Raw genomic sequence first — 18,884 nt, 5'->3', positions numbered from 1 at the left:
CTGATACGTTAAATAAGAGAAAAGAAAACTCATGGTTTCATTAAAAACAGATATCGATTCGATCCCACGTGACGTGAATAATAAGTAAGCTCTGAAAGAAATTTTTTTGTAGAAGCTCATTATACAGTATGTTTTTATATCAATCTTATAGAAAATGGAAGATCAAGAATATTTTTCGATCCTTCACTTTTCCACGAGTCATCTTAGACTTGATCGTATTGTCGATGAAAATAACTCTGGCAATGATGGTTGCATCGTTCAAGGTCGTTATACCTACCACTATGAAGAATTTAATCGGAGAAACAGTTTTAGTAAAGAATATATTCCCATCTCTCTCTCTCTCTCTCTTTCTCTCTCTCTCTCTCTCTCTCTCTATATATATATATATATATATATATATTAAGCTTTTTTAATACTTTTGTCAATTATCACTATTGATCATAATAGCAAAAATCAACGGATAAGTATTCCCGTAAATTGTTTATTTTTGTAAATAATTTATTTTAATAGGTTATTTCTTAATTTTATTTTTTTTGTGTATTTTATAAGATTACCGGTGCTGGCCATGGTATTGGTCGAGAATTAGCGATTCAATTAGGCTTAATGGGTTGCATAGTGATCTGTTGGGACGTAGATATAGATGCAAATCGATCAACGATGTCTGCCGTATCAAAAAATGGCGGAGAGGTTGTAATATTTTCAAAAGTTCTTGAAACATGATATCGAATTCAAAGAAATTGTTTAGGTCTATGGTTTCATCGTTGATGTTTCGAAGAGATTGGAAGTACGTGAAACGATAAGAATGATGAGGAAAGTTGGAATACCAGAAATTACCATTCTAATTAACAATACGGCCGTGTTGTATCATCGTTCACTTCTCAATCATAATTCCGATGAAATTGAACGGACATTTAATGTCAACGTTTTATCGCATTTTTGGGTAAGATTTTATAGAAAAAAAAAATTAATACAAGTTTGTTACATTTTCCATAAGTATGATAATTTCGAAATTACAAAAAAGATACAAATTTAATTGAAGCAAGAACATTATATATATCATCGATAACGTTGAATAATGCATTGGTAAAAAACTGTTTATATAAACTATTATCGAAAGCTATTGAATTTTTTGCTTATATCGAAAGACTGTTTTTGCGTCATCAAAAGACTGAAGGATTTGAAAAAGTCATAATTTATTCATTTTCAATTTTCTTTATTTTCTTTTTTTATTGATTATATAGCACTCTTTAGAGATTAAAATAGCTACGTATAATGTCCAGCAATAATACAAAATTAAAACAACGTGTTTCTAAAAGTTATTTTTATTTTATATCATTCAGTCTTTTAGTGGCTATCCTTTACAAAATATTGTATATAGGTAATAACCTATCTCCATGGTTAAACCTTCCCAAATTTTTATAAATAATTCTAAGAAATTAATAAATGAAAATATACGTAACAAATTAATAATGATCCTGTGGCAAACAACATTGTGTTGATTAATGAAGAATTATAAAGAATTATTTTGATTTAAAATTTTTTATTAGAATTATACTTTGATTTTATAAAGACGATAGAAACAATACTTCCATCAATGTTACAACGAGGTAGAGGTCACATCGTAGCTATAAACAGTATGTGTGGAATATGCGGAGTATCGCAAAAAGTCCCTTACTGTGCCTCGAAATTTGCTGTTAGAGGTAAATATATAGTTAGTTAATTTGAATACAATCTTGAAAATAAAATCACTTACATACATAAAACTAAAAACTTTTTTATTTCTTTTTCTGACAAAAGGTCTAATGGAAGCTCTATACGAAGAAGTGAGAATGAATCCTAAGAAACTTGACATACATTTCACAACGATTTATCCGTTTTACGTTAACACAGGATTAGCAAAAGATCCTAAGTATAGGTTATATTAAAACATATTTAAAATTAATAAATATAAATATATTTTTTTTATATAAAATCTTCTATATATAATTAATTTATCAACTTGATAAATAAGTTCGCGAAATTGAATGTTACATTAATTTGTTAGTTTTCATTTAATATTTTTTCTTATTTTCTTATTTTCTTATTGTATATCGTTTATATGGACATTTATAAATATCAACGAGATATGTTTTTAATGAATAGGTCTGTAAAGTACTTATGAAATAATTTCGTGCATGACACGTTACAGCATTTAAAGCCGTGGAACTTTCTCTGTTCACTTTGAATGTTAAATTCGCGTAATGTATGAAAAATCGATGGTTTTATTTTTGTTTGTTTGTTTGTTTTTTGTTCTTTTTCTAATAACAATCCAGAAATTTAATTATTAAAATAAAAATATTTCTTTGCGCATGGATCGAATATGAATAAAGTAAAATTGTTTTTTAAAATTATTTCATTAAAAATGAATCCACGATTTATTATTTACAGATTTCCTTACATTTTCGGAGTCGTCTCATCGGAATACGTAGCTTGTGAAATTATTAAAGCGATTAGAAAAAATTACACGGAATATTCTATACCACGATGTCTTCTCTCCCTGAACGCCATAAACAGGTTTTTCTCTCGACGACTCCATTTATCAAAGCGTAATATTTTTCTTTATTCATTTTTCTTTCTCTTTTTCTTTTTTTTTCTTTCCTTTTAGGATTATTCCTGAGTCAGCTATGCGACTGATTCTTGATTTCCTCGCGAACGTCGATGAAAAGAGAATTGAAGGAACGTTGTATCACGTTGAAAATTAATTCTTCCTGATTATTCCGGAACGACGTTAATTGCGTTATTAAAATGCTGTTATTCTTCCTTGTTTTATTATTATTATTTTTTTTTTATTATTGTTCATAAAAGTACAATTTTTAACTTTACAAATTAATAAATATATAGATAGAATTTAAGCAAATAAAAAAATAATTAAAAAATGTAGAATCAATTAACCAATTAATCTCAATTTTTTAACAATAAATTATTATATTTTAATATAAAGGGTGAGCCATGTAAACGTCTGTGATTTTGAATGATTCTGCAAATGTACAGTAGAGGAAATATTTATTATAGTTATCTGTTGGAGACACTCCTGAACATTTATGAATTTTAGATATTACTCGACGATATAGATTAGATCTAATAGTTTGGCGTATATTGTGCTCTAATTTAATACTTAATTATATAAAAACTCTATATATAAAGATCTGTTTTTATTACATGTAATATTACATACATATAAAATTACACTTTATGTAACATTATTTTTTGAAATTTGGCCCTATATTTGGTTTCGACAGTCTTGGATTTATTTTTTCTAAAGCCGGATATGTAACATTATCAAATAATTTAATCTGCAAATAAATTTTTATATGGGGATATTTAAAGAATGCTGCGTATCGCAATTGATAATTCAATTTCGATTGAATCAAAGAAAAATATTTGGCAAGCCATCTTTTGACATTCGATTTTGTCAGTAAAAAATTCATACGAGTTCGATAAAAAAACGGTTCGATAAAAAAACAGTTCGATAAAAAAACGGATATATAATAACGATATTTCCGTAAACATATTCAAATGATTTAATTATTTTATTGACAAACACGGTATTGATCTGGACCGGTCGATGTTAATTTGTTCTAGGAAATAAAAGAAAACAAAAAATAAGGAGGTTGAGCGTACGATCAAAAATCGAACTATTTACAAATATTATAATCAGTTGACATCGGATTTATTAAAATATCGATACAATCAAAAAGTGTTTCATTTGAATTTACAGTAAGATTAACTGTTATATTACATTATAATTCTTTAATATCTATAGATTTATTTAAATTATATAAAATAATTCTTTCGTTTCTATATATTTTTTTATATCATTTGAAATCACGAACATTCTCGTAAACCACCCATTATATGAAATATTTATCGATTAATTTCTAATAATATTTTAATCATATATATGTAAAGTTAATTTTTCCAAATGTAGTTTTTGAAAAGACTAACTGATGCCTGTAAACAAAACTTGATATTATTCATCTTAAACTTGATATATATCGTTAAAAAATATACACGTCATAGAATAACAAAAAACACGCTATAATGATTTATGATGTGTTCTTTGATCTCTAATTTAAATTAATTGAAACTTTTTCTTACCTTATTCCACGGTTTTTATAACGTAAAAACGGTGATTATATTGAACAATAAGTTCTAGGAAAGGATCAGTTATTTGTTTTGCATTAAATAAGATCGTCAAAGAAAATTGTTTACGATGTTTTTACGATTGACGGATAAATATAAATTTATCAAATGTTTTGATGAATTGCACGCCGATTTATATTATTTTTGATCACGAAATTATAATAATAAAAGATATTAACAATAAGTAAGTTAAAAATAATGAAAGAATCGAATTTTAAAATTCGTTTCAATGTATAACTTTAAATAATTTAATATGTGTATATGTGTGTGTGTGTGTGGGTATCATTTTTATACGTAGATATCTCATGTATAAATAAATAGAAAGTTTTAAGATGCTACATTTTTAAGATATCGTTTCAAGGTCTCGGAAAGACTACTACGTTGACTTTTGTATGAGGTCAAATACCTTTAGAATGACTCGTGCGAATGTGCGAGCATGTTTTCTCATCTCGCAGAAAATGTATTTTTCGAAGACACTTCAAATATTTAATGTCGGGGAATAACGTTGATACTTGCAATTGATTTTTTGATCATCGATTTTTCTTCAAGATACAATATCGTTCGATACGATAAACATTATATAATATCTTATGCAAAAATGTTATCTTATATAATAAATCTTATGCAAGAATGATGAGGAAAGTTGGAATACCAGAAATTACCATTCTAATTAACAATACGGCCGTGTTGTATCATCGTTCACTTCTCAATCATAATTCCGATGAAATTGAACGGACATTTAATGTCAACGTTTTATCGCATTTTTGGGTAAGATTTTATAGAAAAAAAAAATTAATACAAGTTTGTTACATTTTCCATAAGTATGATAATTTCGAAATTACAAAAAAGATACAAATTTAATTGAAGCAAGAACATTATATATATCATCGATAACGTTGAATAATGCATTGGTAAAAAACTGTTTATATAAACTATTATCGAAAGCTATTGAATTTTTTGCTTATATCGAAAGACTGTTTTTGCGTCATCAAAAGACTGAAGGATTTGAAAAAGTCATAATTTATTCATTTTCAATTTTCTTTATTTTCTTTTTTTATTGATTATATAGCACTCTTTAGAGATTAAAATAGCTACGTATAATGTCCAGCAATAATACAAAATTAAAACAACGTGTTTCTAAAAGTTATTTTTATTTTATATCATTCAGTCTTTTAGTGGCTATCCTTTACAAAATATTGTATATAGGTAATAACCTATCTCCATGGTTAAACCTTCCCAAATTTTTATAAATAATTCTAAGAAATTAATAAATGAAAATATACGTAACAAATTAATAATGATCCTGTGGCAAACAACATTGTGTTGATTAATGAAGAATTATAAAGAATTATTTTGATTTAAAATTTTTTATTAGAATTATACTTTGATTTTATAAAGACGATAGAAACAATACTTCCATCAATGTTACAACGAGGTAGAGGTCACATCGTAGCTATAAACAGTATGTGTGGAATATGCGGAGTATCGCAAAAAGTCCCTTACTGTGCCTCGAAATTTGCTGTTAGAGGTAAATATATAGTTAGTTAATTTGAATACAATCTTGAAAATAAAATCACTTACATACATAAAACTAAAAACTTTTTTATTTCTTTTTCTGACAAAAGGTCTAATGGAAGCTCTATACGAAGAAGTGAGAATGAATCCTAAGAAACTTGACATACATTTCACAACGATTTATCCGTTTTACGTTAACACAGGATTAGCAAAAGATCCTAAGTATAGGTTATATTAAAACATATTTAAAATTAATAAATATAAATATATTTTTTTTATATAAAATCTTCTATATATAATTAATTTATCAACTTGATAAATAAGTTCGCGAAATTGAATGTTACATTAATTTGTTAGTTTTCATTTAATATTTTTTCTTATTTTCTTATTTTCTTATTGTATATCGTTTATATGGACATTTATAAATATCAACGAGATATGTTTTTAATGAATAGGTCTGTAAAGTACTTATGAAATAATTTCGTGCATGACACGTTACAGCATTTAAAGCCGTGGAACTTTCTCTGTTCACTTTGAATGTTAAATTCGCGTAATGTATGAAAAATCGATGGTTTTATTTTTGTTTGTTTGTTTGTTTTTTGTTCTTTTTCTAATAACAATCCAGAAATTTAATTATTAAAATAAAAATATTTCTTTGCGCATGGATCGAATATGAATAAAGTAAAATTGTTTTTTAAAATTATTTCATTAAAAATGAATCCACGATTTATTATTTACAGATTTCCTTACATTTTCGGAGTCGTCTCATCGGAATACGTAGCTTGTGAAATTATTAAAGCGATTAGAAAAAATTACACGGAATATTCTATACCACGATGTCTTCTCTCCCTGAACGCCATAAACAGGTTTTTCTCTCGACGACTCCATTTATCAAAGCGTAATATTTTTCTTTATTCATTTTTCTTTCTCTTTTTCTTTTTTTTTCTTTCCTTTTAGGATTATTCCTGAGTCAGCTATGCGACTGATTCTTGATTTCCTCGCGAACGTCGATGAAAAGAGAATTGAAGGAACGTTGTATCACGTTGAAAATTAATTCTTCCTGATTATTCCGGAACGACGTTAATTGCGTTATTAAAATGCTGTTATTCTTCCTTGTTTTATTATTATTATTTTTTTTTTATTATTGTTCATAAAAGTACAATTTTTAACTTTACAAATTAATAAATATATAGATAGAATTTAAGCAAATAAAAAAATAATTAAAAAATGTAGAATCAATTAACCAATTAATCTCAATTTTTTAACAATAAATTATTATATTTTAATATAAAGGGTGAGCCATGTAAACGTCTGTGATTTTGAATGATTCTGCAAATGTACAGTAGAGGAAATATTTATTATAGTTATCTGTTGGAGACACTCCTGAACATTTATGAATTTTAGATATTACTCGACGATATAGATTAGATCTAATAGTTTGGCGTATATTGTGCTCTAATTTAATACTTAATTATATAAAAACTCTATATATAAAGATCTGTTTTTATTACATGTAATATTACATACATATAAAATTACACTTTATGTAACATTATTTTTTGAAATTTGGCCCTATATTTGGTTTCGACAGTCTTGGATTTATTTTTTCTAAAGCCGGATATGTAACATTATCAAATAATTTAATCTGCAAATAAATTTTTATATGGGGATATTTAAAGAATGCTGCGTATCGCAATTGATAATTCAATTTCGATTGAATCAAAGAAAAATATTTGGCAAGCCATCTTTTGACATTCGATTTTGTCAGTAAAAAATTCATACGAGTTCGATAAAAAAACGGTTCGATAAAAAAACAGTTCGATAAAAAAACGGATATATAATAACGATATTTCCGTAAACATATTCAAATGATTTAATTATTTTATTGACAAACACGGTATTGATCTGGACCGGTCGATGTTAATTTGTTCTAGGAAATAAAAGAAAACAAAAAATAAGGAGGTTGAGCGTACGATCAAAAATCGAACTATTTACAAATATTATAATCAGTTGACATCGGATTTATTAAAATATCGATACAATCAAAAAGTGTTTCATTTGAATTTACAGTAAGATTAACTGTTATATTACATTATAATTCTTTAATATCTATAGATTTATTTAAATTATATAAAATAATTCTTTCGTTTCTATATATTTTTTTATATCATTTGAAATCACGAACATTCTCGTAAACCACCCATTATATGAAATATTTATCGATTAATTTCTAATAATATTTTAATCATATATATGTAAAGTTAATTTTTCCAAATGTAGTTTTTGAAAAGACTAACTGATGCCTGTAAACAAAACTTGATATTATTCATCTTAAACTTGATATATATCGTTAAAAAATATACACGTCATAGAATAACAAAAAACACGCTATAATGATTTATGATGTGTTCTTTGATCTCTAATTTAAATTAATTGAAACTTTTTCTTACCTTATTCCACGGTTTTTATAACGTAAAAACGGTGATTATATTGAACAATAAGTTCTAGGAAAGGATCAGTTATTTGTTTTGCATTAAATAAGATCGTCAAAGAAAATTGTTTACGATGTTTTTACGATTGACGGATAAATATAAATTTATCAAATGTTTTGATGAATTGCACGCCGATTTATATTATTTTTGATCACGAAATTATAATAATAAAAGATATTAACAATAAGTAAGTTAAAAATAATGAAAGAATCGAATTTTAAAATTCGTTTCAATGTATAACTTTAAATAATTTAATATGTGTATATGTGTGTGTGTGTGTGGGTATCATTTTTATACGTAGATATCTCATGTATAAATAAATAGAAAGTTTTAAGATGCTACATTTTTAAGATATCGTTTCAAGGTCTCGGAAAGACTACTACGTTGACTTTTGTATGAGGTCAAATACCTTTAGAATGACTCGTGCGAATGTGCGAGCATGTTTTCTCATCTCGCAGAAAATGTATTTTTCGAAGACACTTCAAATATTTAATGTCGGGGAATAACGTTGATACTTGCAATTGATTTTTTGATCATCGATTTTTCTTCAAGATACAATATCGTTCGATACGATAAACATTATATAATATCTTATGCAAAAATGTGAAATGTGAACGAATTTGAAATTGTATGAATTTGTCTTCTTCCTTGTGTTTTCTTTTATTTTTTATTAAGTTTCCATTAAAGATTATAAAAAGTTTTGTATGCATTCGCGTTGCATAATTGTGTACATATTGTAAGTATCTGAGAAAGCTTTCTCATGAATTTTATAGCAAACATTTGTGACTCGTTTGAACTTTTCAACAACGGCAGATCTCGTGAGTCAAGATAGTAAGAAGAAGTAAATCATTTAAAAATACTTTTGGCAAATAAAGGATTGTCGATAGAAATACTTACCGACTATAGATAATGTAGACATACTTACGTGTATTTGGTAATAGTTATATAGGATCAAAAATGAGAATTTTTCGCTTACTTTAGAGGAGAGTTAAGGAAGGTTTATTTTATTAATTAACAAAAATTAATGGTGAAAATTTTGTGTAATAAAAAATTAAAAAAAAAGAATAGAAATATAATATCGTATTATTAATAATAAAATAAAATATCGTATTATTATGATATCATATAATTATTATATAATTATAGTATTATAATATAATTTTTAATCAATATTTCAGTAATATTATAAAAATCGTATTTATATCAAAATCAAAAATATTAGTAAATTAAATTTATCACTCATTTTTTTTTTGTTATATAAATGAAATATATGATTTACATTAGATTATTATAATAACAATCAATTCATGAACACATATTATATATTTAATATAAAGATTTATTGTATAATTAAACCAAATTTTATATAAAAGATACATAATTTTAATTTTGTCATTTTTAATTTTAATTAATTAATTTCAGATATTTCACATTTGTATTAAAACAACATTGCTTGCTATAAAAATTTTCTAACTTCCTATAAATGTGTGACAACGAAAAAATAAATATCAAAGCAGATAAATTAAAATAAAGAAATGAAGATAGAAAAATAAGAAAACAAAATGGATAAAGAAAAGAAAACGTTTAAGAGAATAAAAAGTTCTTTTTGCATTTAGCATGAATTTATGACTATGAGAAACAAAAAGGCAGCAATAATGAATACGTTACGAATGACCTTGTCTCGGGTTAGGTTTGCTTTGGTAGGTAAGCACACTGAACGCGAAATCACTGTTCAGTCAAGTTCAAGCGAGCAAAGCAACCTGACAGAAACGATCGACTGATTCTGAACAATTTTCGTTCCCATTTTTAATAATTATAGATTATGTTTTTATTAGTGAAACAAAATTATTATTATGTGTAGTGCATGTGATTAAAAATTTTTGTGATATTTACTTTATGTAATTAATATTTATAAATTTTCTTATTTCTATTCGTGAGTTTACAGTGTCCGTTAGACTGTGTGTATTTATTTTGTTAACGGTAACTATTGTTGTAAAATTAGAATTATCGACTGTTTAAAAAAATGATTAACATTTATTATTTGTTTAATTAACGGTATCGTAATTTTTTTTTTTAAATAATTTTTATTGCAACCAGATGATAATTGAAATCGAATTGTCTTTGTTTAATTTTTATTCTATAATTGAATGAAGAATATATATTAGTAATATACAAGCAATAATGAATGAAATATTTATTTTCAATTTACATTATTATAAATTAGCGATAAAAATTACGAATTTGTGAAATTAAATCGGTAGTTTCGAAATAAATTACTATAACATTTTTATTCACGAAATTATGAATTTCTACGTTCTTTAAAAAATATCGTCGATTAAAAAAATCATTTGTGTTTAATATCTAATAAATTAATTAACAATTATTTTTAATTTTCTTTTTTTTCAGTAATACAATTGTTCCATATTAGAAGAAAACGTTACTTTTCATTATAAAAGAATGAAAATAGGTATGCAATTTTTATTTTCTTATTAATGAAAATACATAATTTAATTTCCGTTGGAACGAAATTTCGTAGTTATTTATCTTTCAAACTATGTTTTAAAATGAAGCTTATTTTTTTTCTAAATAGATTATTAATTTCGTTAGATGTACACTTGCATTGATTTTCATTACAAATAGGGGCAATAATTTCATAACATTTGCTTATCTAATACTCCCTATTCATTAGTAGTATAATATTCATTTCAGTTCGTTGTTTTTATCATGTTAAAAAAGCAGAAGGAAAAAGGAATACTAGATATACTAAATATATATTATGTCTTTATTGTTCTCTCCAATAACAACATATTATTCCATTGTGTTACATAATGTTAAAAGAAACGTAAAAAGAAATTGAAAAAAAAAATGTAAAAAGAAAATATTTAATTATATTTAATTATATTAATTAAGATCATTAAAAAAACTGAATAAATTGAGAAAAAAGAAAATATGGACCGAAGAGATTAAAATAAATTATGTCCGATAATTATTAATATTTATATTAGAATTTTAAATGTCACAGATAAAAATTAAATATAAAAAGTAATGACTTCGAATCAAGGTTTTCTATATCCATAAATATCATTTATATACATAAATTATCGATCAGATACGTTATATTCGATCAATCATTAAGGGTATATCTCCGTTGATAATGATCTATTATAATTATTTTACAAATTATTTGGAAAATCTCAGAATTATTTCAAAAATAAATATGTTACCTAATTATGATCAATTTATACAAATTTATAGAAAGTCGTTTACTTGCTACTTGTAATATTAAGATTAGAAATTACATAGTCATCTTAAATGACAGATCTTAAAATTACTTCCTTTTCCTAGCTATTATTAATGTACCATAATATTGTATTATTTTCTTCTGAAAATCAAATATATATTTTTTTAATAGAATGCTATTTATATCAATATGCATTAATAAAAAAAGAAAATAGTTTTTAAAAATTATTATTAGTTAAAATAATTTTTTGGATAATTTCTAAATCAGAAATTCTGTTGGTGTTGAAAAAAAATTATTATTATGCTATAGTTAAAAAAAAAATCTTATAAATTTGTAAATAATTGATCGAAAAGATAAAAATTATTTTTATTTTAAATTTGGAGAGAAAATTAATTCATAATAATTCGTAATAAAAACTTAATAATACGTTCAAATATTCATTTATGTTAACCACTTTTAGTTTGATAACTTATATGAATTTAGATGAGAAGTTACATTTTTATTTTACCAGTTTTATTATTTGCATATTTTTAAAATATTTTGTTTTTTTTTTTATTTCATTGAAATTAATACGTTTTCGATTTGCTATATCTCATTGAATAAATCACTTTTATGCAAAATCTTTTATGACAAATATTGAAACATCTAAATTAATCGATTGATATATTTGTATTATTAATGATTACACTTAAGTGAGAACTTAATGAGAATATTATCAGAACTTAATTTTCTTAATTATCAGAAATTAATTTTCATTAAAAATTAGAAAATTCATAATATAATTGTAAATTAGCAAAAATCATTTTTCAATATATTTATTTTGATATCTCAAAGTTCATAACAAATACAAAATACAAAATACAAAAAAGCCATTATAATATAAACTGATGCGTGTGAAGTTCTCAGATTGTTATCTAATATAACCGGTATGGACAGATTTTTATTAAAGCAATAAAAAATCTAAAAAAAGTTAGTTCAGCTTTTAACTATGAAATGTAATATTACAATTATTCCATTATTAATAATATAATAATTTTATAATTTAATTTTCAAATTCGAGTTTATAAAATAATCATTCAAAGCTTTTTTTAAATTAATTCAAATCGAACAAATTTTTTGTTTCTTAAAAAATCAATTGTAAAATATCAACATTTTTCACTTGTGCATTTCTAAAAGTAAATAAATAATCTCATTGAAATTTTTTCATTTAATGATCGAATTAATAAAAATTGATTGCATTGTTTTAAAATCATGCTTTACATATGAATTATTTTATTACTGTTGTCAAAAGTATAATATGTATTTTAATTATGCCAATGGTACAATTATGAGAAAAAACGAGGTTGTGTATAAAGTATCTCGTGATAAGTAACGCAGATTTATTTTTATAAAGAAAATTAGTAATAAGAAAATTAAAAAATGATTATACTGCTAACTCATGCTTACTTCAATATAGTGATTAAAGCGAATTCTTGTTCAATGAACTACACGATTGCACTAAACCATAACATTCATATTTATAGTAAGATTATATAATTTTCCAAAAACAAATATTTCCAGATATTCTTTTGATTTTATATATATATATAATAAAATTTAGTATTTCACATTAGAAAAAGGAAATAGATGAGAATGAATTTTCAATACTTTAAATCAATTTACAAAATTTGTAAGAAATTTTGCAAAATTAAAGTAACTTGGCGACGTTTTTAATAGGATTTTTACTATATTAATTCTATTTAAAAAATTTTTTTTCTTTTTTTTACAAATAAAATCTTAAAATTTAATATATCCAATAAGAATCTATTATAAATATTGCAAATTAATTGATACTAGAAAAATAATTATTAGTAATAATGTCATAAACATCCTGTGTATAAAATAATTCGAATATTATTGATTAGAGGAAAAGAAAAATGATATAAAAAAACGAAATAAAAAGTTTAACGAGTTTCGTTAGGCAATAATAAGGAAAAAATAAAACTAATTTCTAATGCAGAACGTCTATCGATAATATCGGCTTGAAATCTTGAAATCGTTAACGTAAGAGTTGGATATCGTAGTAGGAACTTGTATAATATATCTGGTGCTCTTTGTTATTCCTTTCTCTCTCTCTCTCTTTTTCTATTATTTTTACATATTAACTTGCGATTTCTAAAACATAAATTCATAGTCATCTAATGTACATATGCACCTTTCTTCCAATCCGGTTTCTCTTATCCTTTCACAAAATTAATTATAGTTATGGATCGTCGAATTCATTGACCTAGTACAGTATATCATTTTTGACAAAATTATTCCAATAATATTTAAATATTTAATTTCTTCAAGAAATAGAAAAAAAAGAAAGAAGAAGAAAAATAAAACTAGATTCGTGGGAAAAAAAAACAGGAAAAAAGAAAAAGAAAGAAAAAATATCTTTTACTTTTTCCTTTTTTTTATTAATTTATTTTATTAATAAATATTTATTATTTAATAACAACTATATAAAATTCTATATCAATATATCGGGTGAACAAAGAAACGTAATTAACTCAAATTATTCAGCTGTTATGTTATAGTCCAATTTAATATAGTATTCGGTAATTATATCCTAATAAAATACACATTTCGAAATATAAAATTAAAGCAAGATGTATAGTCGTAAACGTGTACGTTTACGAGTGCTTACGTCACGTGTAAAAGCTGAATAAGCGTAAAAATTCCGAGATAATAAAAAAGGCTTAGACGAAACAAATCAAAATAACGTGATCTCGTATGAATGATCAATCAAAAAAAAAAAGAAAATTAATCGAAATAAAAAGAAAAAAGGGACTTATCGAAAAAATGATGATCATCGATAGAATTTACATATACTATAACACGTCAATTATTTGTTCGTTTTATTGACAAACAAATAAATGAGAAATAAACGAAAGGTTATAAAACTTTTTTTAAACTATTGGTCTTGAACAACGAAAATACCAATTTCGAATTCGACAGGAATTTAAAAAATCCTGAAAGTCCGCAACATATCAATAAAATGATTGCGTGAAGATTCTTTTTTTTTTATTATCTTATCTTAATTAAAGGTAATGAATTTTCAAGATCGTCCTTCAATCTTTTATAGATGAACCTATAATTTCTCTTTTTTTTTCTTTATATCTATCTTTTAACAGATATCAAGACGAATTTAGCTCGAAGATAATAAATATTAATTAATAAATATTTTTTTTTGTTTTTCTTTTTCCATCCAAATAAAAGAAACATTAAAACAAATATCCTATACATACATAATTGAAAGAATTTTGTGTGATTGTATATTAAAGAATATCGTATGTGCTATGATTTCGTAGACTGAATTGTTGATATATTAATATTAGTCGTCATTGATTTGATCTTTCACTGTTACCGTTTGTAAACATTTCTTTCTGTACATTGTGAAACACATCATATGATATCGAAAACTTCAACATAGGCGGAAGATATACGAGAGATATTTATAAACGCATGTTTGGCTATCAATGGATATGCCATAGAAAGACTTAAACAATCATACATTTGTCGTTTACCGAAGTTTATTATAACTGATGGACATCACATTGAATATCATCTTTTAATTAAAGTAAAAAGTAATTTCTCAATGTTTTTTCGGTTGATGGGATGAAAAAAAAACAATATTCGTTATGATATTTACAGAATTTCTTTCAATATCCGTTGAAAGATAAACAACAAGGAAATTATAGATTTGTCTAAAGAAAACTGATAATGATTTGGAAAACTCCAAAAAAAAAGAAGAATCAACAATTTACTATACTATACCAATCATCTTAACATTCTTTTGAAACCATGTTTTATCAGAGAAATAAATTTTCGATCAGTTCAATAACAATAGAACAATCTAATTGTAAGTTGATCACGTGTTTTGTGATTCACCCGATAGATAGAAATTTATAGAATATATTTTTAAAATTTATTTTTATATTTATTTATTTTTTTGTTCTTTTTTTATAATCTTTTATTACAGGAGGGTATTTTTGCGTCTTTATGAGTTACAAACAAAAGAAAACAAAAAAAATACCAAAGTTATATAGTGAGAATATTAAAAAAAATTTTGTCAATTTCTTTTTAATGATTAATATTAAATTAATAATATTATAAAAGATGTGTGTATACATAAATCAAGTTGATATGAAAAACTTGTATAAAAAGCATGAAAGAAGAAATTAATAGAAATTAATCAAAAAGGATTTTTTTTAGATTCGGTAATGGTGTCAGAAAGAGATGGAACACTGGTAGATAAAACGAACATTGGACTTCCTTCGGCGAAGTTACTTTTTTACCTCAGTATTGAGTTCCTAATTGCAATTACAATCTCATGCTTCATAAGTATACTGAATTTGATTAAGTCTGTGTTACCAAAGCCACCAAGAGATCTCACCGGAAATGTTGTTCTGGTAAATTAATAACAAATTCATAGTAATTATTATTATTTGATTGTTCATTGGTTAGTTTATCGATAATCAACATATAAAAATAATTGATAAATAAAATCGCAACAAATTATAGTAAAAAAAAAAAATAAATAAAATAAAAAAAAAGAAAATCAACTGATTATAATAACGAAATAATTCTCCGTTTTTAAAACGATCAAATCAAAGTAAATATTTAGTATAAAGAATTTAATATCAAATAATTCGAGTAATTTATTTATTTAATTATTTAATAAATTTTTAGATAGTAGGAGCAGCGTCATCGTTAGGTGCTTCTTTAGCCGATGAATTTGCAAAGAGAGGATGCTCAGTTATCTGTGTGGACGAGATTAATGATTCCGTACAACAAATAGCATCAGATCTCCAATTTCGTTATGCAAACTTAAAAGGAGACATTACAACAAGCCAAGGAAAACAGGACGCATCTCGAAGAAGTCCAAGGATTATAGCATATCAATGCAACTTATTGAACCATAATAATATCCACGATATAGCGAAAAAGGTTAAAAACGAGATTGGCGGTATCGATATTTTAGTAACATGCGTTGGTGCAGCGGGTCAGGATATTTTTGACACTGCTAATACAACTTTGATGAGCCATTATTGGGTAAGCATAATTGAGATATTTATGTCATTTTTTACAATTTCTTATACTACCTTCATAATGTATATTCATGATTTGTAAACAAAATTACTTTATTGCAATTATAATTCCTTTCGTTATTATCATTCAAATTTAAATAATGTAAAATTTCTAATTTGTTTCGACTTTATACTAAGTATTACAAATGCTTTCAAAATTGATTGAGATGACAAAAAAAATGTCTTCTTTGTAAATCTTTTAATATATAATATTTTAACAATGAAATGTTGCTTCTAATTATAAATATCTCTTTTTGTTTCTATTAAAATATTAAATTCATTTAATTATTAAAATTTATTAAATATTAAATCCATTCTAAATGTTATAAATATTGTCTGTAAATAGAAATTTTATCTATATTCTGTAATATACATATGCTAATGTTTCCTACACGGAAATCTTACCAATAACTGCCATTGAATATAAATGAGTCTTGTTTTTCCAGACGAGAATTATTTAATGTACTTTGATATCATTCGTAAGAGATCAAAGTTCATTTTATGTAGTAAAATACTTATTTGTCAATAAGTATTTTAAAATTGCATTGTTATCATTATCTTGCGAATATCATTTATCGATAAAAAATAATTTTAATTAAAATAAGTTTATCACTTAAGTTAAATATTTTTTATCGACAGATGATAAATAATAATGTCGGCAAATGGTAAATAGCATAAATAAATAAAATGATAATATATAATCGATTATATTAGGGGGACCGGAAAGTAATGTCGCTTCTTAAATTAAATTTAAACGAATAAATTTTTAAAAAGTTTTTATTTTTAATCACAATCAAATATCAACATGTGCAGAAACGACATTACTTTCCGGTCCACCTAATATTATACCAACTATTTTTGAAATGATCAATGGTGCAAAAAAATTTACAATAAAAATAAAAAGATATTTTTCTTACATTTTATAAGAAATTGATGTTATTGTTCATTTCTACAGACTATATTGGCATTCTTACCTTCAATGTTAAATCGAGAACGAGTTCATATAGTTGGAGTAATGCCTGTCGTATCGAACGAAGATGCTTATATAGGTTCCAGAACTGCTATAGCTAGTACGTATATCTTTCTTTATTTAACTATGAATTTAATTAATATTCTTTAACAACTATGAATACAATTAGCTTTTAAAATATACAACACAAATATTACAATTTAGTAGATCTTAATTTAAATAAATATTATTTATAAATTATTATAAGCTTTATTTTTATTAAATAATTATTTAAATAAAAAAAAAAAATAATAGAAAATGAATAACTCTGTTGTAATCTATAAAATTATTTCAAATTATACGATTTTTTACATGATTTATATGGTAACAGATCTGATGGAGTGTTTGGGTCGAGAATTAAGTAATTGCGTCAATAATTTCTCATTTCTTGCGGTTGCACCTACGACAAAAAACAGGTAGAAAATGAATTTATTTATTACTATAAAAAATTATTGTTGACTTTCTAATAAATCATTTATAGGTCGATAAGACAGGGCGAGCAACGAGTTGCAAAAGACATTGTCGAAGCTATCAGAAGAGATCAGTCGAGTTTAAACATTGGTTGGTGTTCGCCTTTGTTCTATCGAATAAGGTTAGACAAAGTATTACAATTTTTATTATTTCATTTATATAAAATTTATTTATTTGCATACCATATTTTTGAAAAAATTTTCTTTCGCCATCTATTTCATATTATGACATAGAATGTGCATGTTAAAACGAAAAAAAAGACGATTAAAGAATGTTTTTAGTATCTAAAAATAATGTTTATTTATTTTTTTTGTAAAATGATATAAAAATATTTTTATTTTAGCTGTGTAATTTACAATATTATAACGACGATAACACGATGGTATAGGACTTAAAGAGGTTAGAATGCAACTACGTTAATAGGAGCAATTTTTAAAATTAATAAAATTAGAAAAAAATATTTGACATAAATTTATGAGGATTAGAAGGAAGTACAACGATGTGAATGCATTTTTAAATTTGTTTTGTATTAATTTATGCAGAATAATTTAGTCAACGATGACCGTTTGTCGATAATGAAACTTTCTGTATTTACATAATTTTTGCTTTTTTTTTTAATATTTATAACAAATTTTCGGTTAATTGTTGAATGTTAAACAAATAATTATTGGACTCTTTACAATATTACAATTTACAAAGTATTCTATTTATAACTTATTTATGGATAATGACTATTGATGTACAATAACGATTTTCGTTATCAATTCATGTAATTTATATTTCATAACTTAAATATAAAATATTCTATAAGAACATAAATTTTTCTTCTCGAAAATTGTACCATTCATAAATGACAAAAT

General features: G+C 24.3%; 3 protein-coding genes across 4 annotated transcripts; all 3 read left to right on the top strand.

Annotated features, from left to right (window-relative positions):
- Window positions 1–772: 772 nt before the first annotated feature.
- On the top strand, window positions 773–2,863 carry LOC124429152 (short-chain dehydrogenase/reductase family 16C member 6-like). The gene is made up of 4 exons (XM_046974045.1): window positions 773–940; window positions 1,571–1,700; window positions 1,798–1,915; window positions 2,428–2,863. The coding sequence occupies exons 1-4, from the start codon at window positions 803–805 to the stop codon at window positions 2,642–2,644; spliced, it is 603 nt and encodes a 200-aa protein (XP_046830001.1). The 5' UTR covers window positions 773–802; the 3' UTR covers window positions 2,645–2,863.
- Window positions 2,864–4,812: 1,949 nt separating this feature from the next.
- LOC124429245 (short-chain dehydrogenase/reductase family 16C member 6-like) lies at window positions 4,813–6,873 on the top strand. The gene is made up of 4 exons (XM_046974281.1): window positions 4,813–4,950; window positions 5,581–5,710; window positions 5,808–5,925; window positions 6,438–6,873. Exons 1-4 carry the CDS (start codon window positions 4,813–4,815, stop codon window positions 6,652–6,654), a joined length of 603 nt encoding a protein of 200 aa, XP_046830237.1. The 3' UTR covers window positions 6,655–6,873.
- Window positions 6,874–9,921: 3,048 nt separating this feature from the next.
- Window positions 9,922–18,826, top strand: LOC124428977 (short-chain dehydrogenase/reductase family 16C member 6-like). 2 transcript variants are annotated; one of them, XM_046973615.1, is made up of 8 exons: window positions 9,922–10,087; window positions 10,596–10,656; window positions 15,670–15,866; window positions 16,147–16,509; window positions 17,500–17,614; window positions 17,885–17,969; window positions 18,035–18,145; window positions 18,368–18,826. In XM_046973615.1, exons 2-8 carry the CDS (start codon window positions 10,647–10,649, stop codon window positions 18,417–18,419), a joined length of 933 nt encoding a protein of 310 aa, XP_046829571.1. In that variant the 5' UTR covers window positions 9,922–10,087; window positions 10,596–10,646; the 3' UTR covers window positions 18,420–18,826. The 2 variants fall into 2 exon arrangements, with proteins under 2 accessions (XP_046829571.1, XP_046829570.1); XM_046973614.1 differs by having other exon boundaries at window positions 9,922–10,169.
- The last annotated feature ends 58 nt before the right edge of the window (window positions 18,827–18,884 follow it).

This window comes from Vespa crabro, chromosome 14 (assembly GCF_910589235.1).
Source record: "Vespa crabro chromosome 14, iyVesCrab1.2, whole genome shotgun sequence".
Taxonomy (NCBI): Eukaryota; Metazoa; Arthropoda; class Insecta; order Hymenoptera; family Vespidae; genus Vespa; species Vespa crabro.
This window is presented reverse-complemented; position numbering and strand designations above follow the sequence as displayed.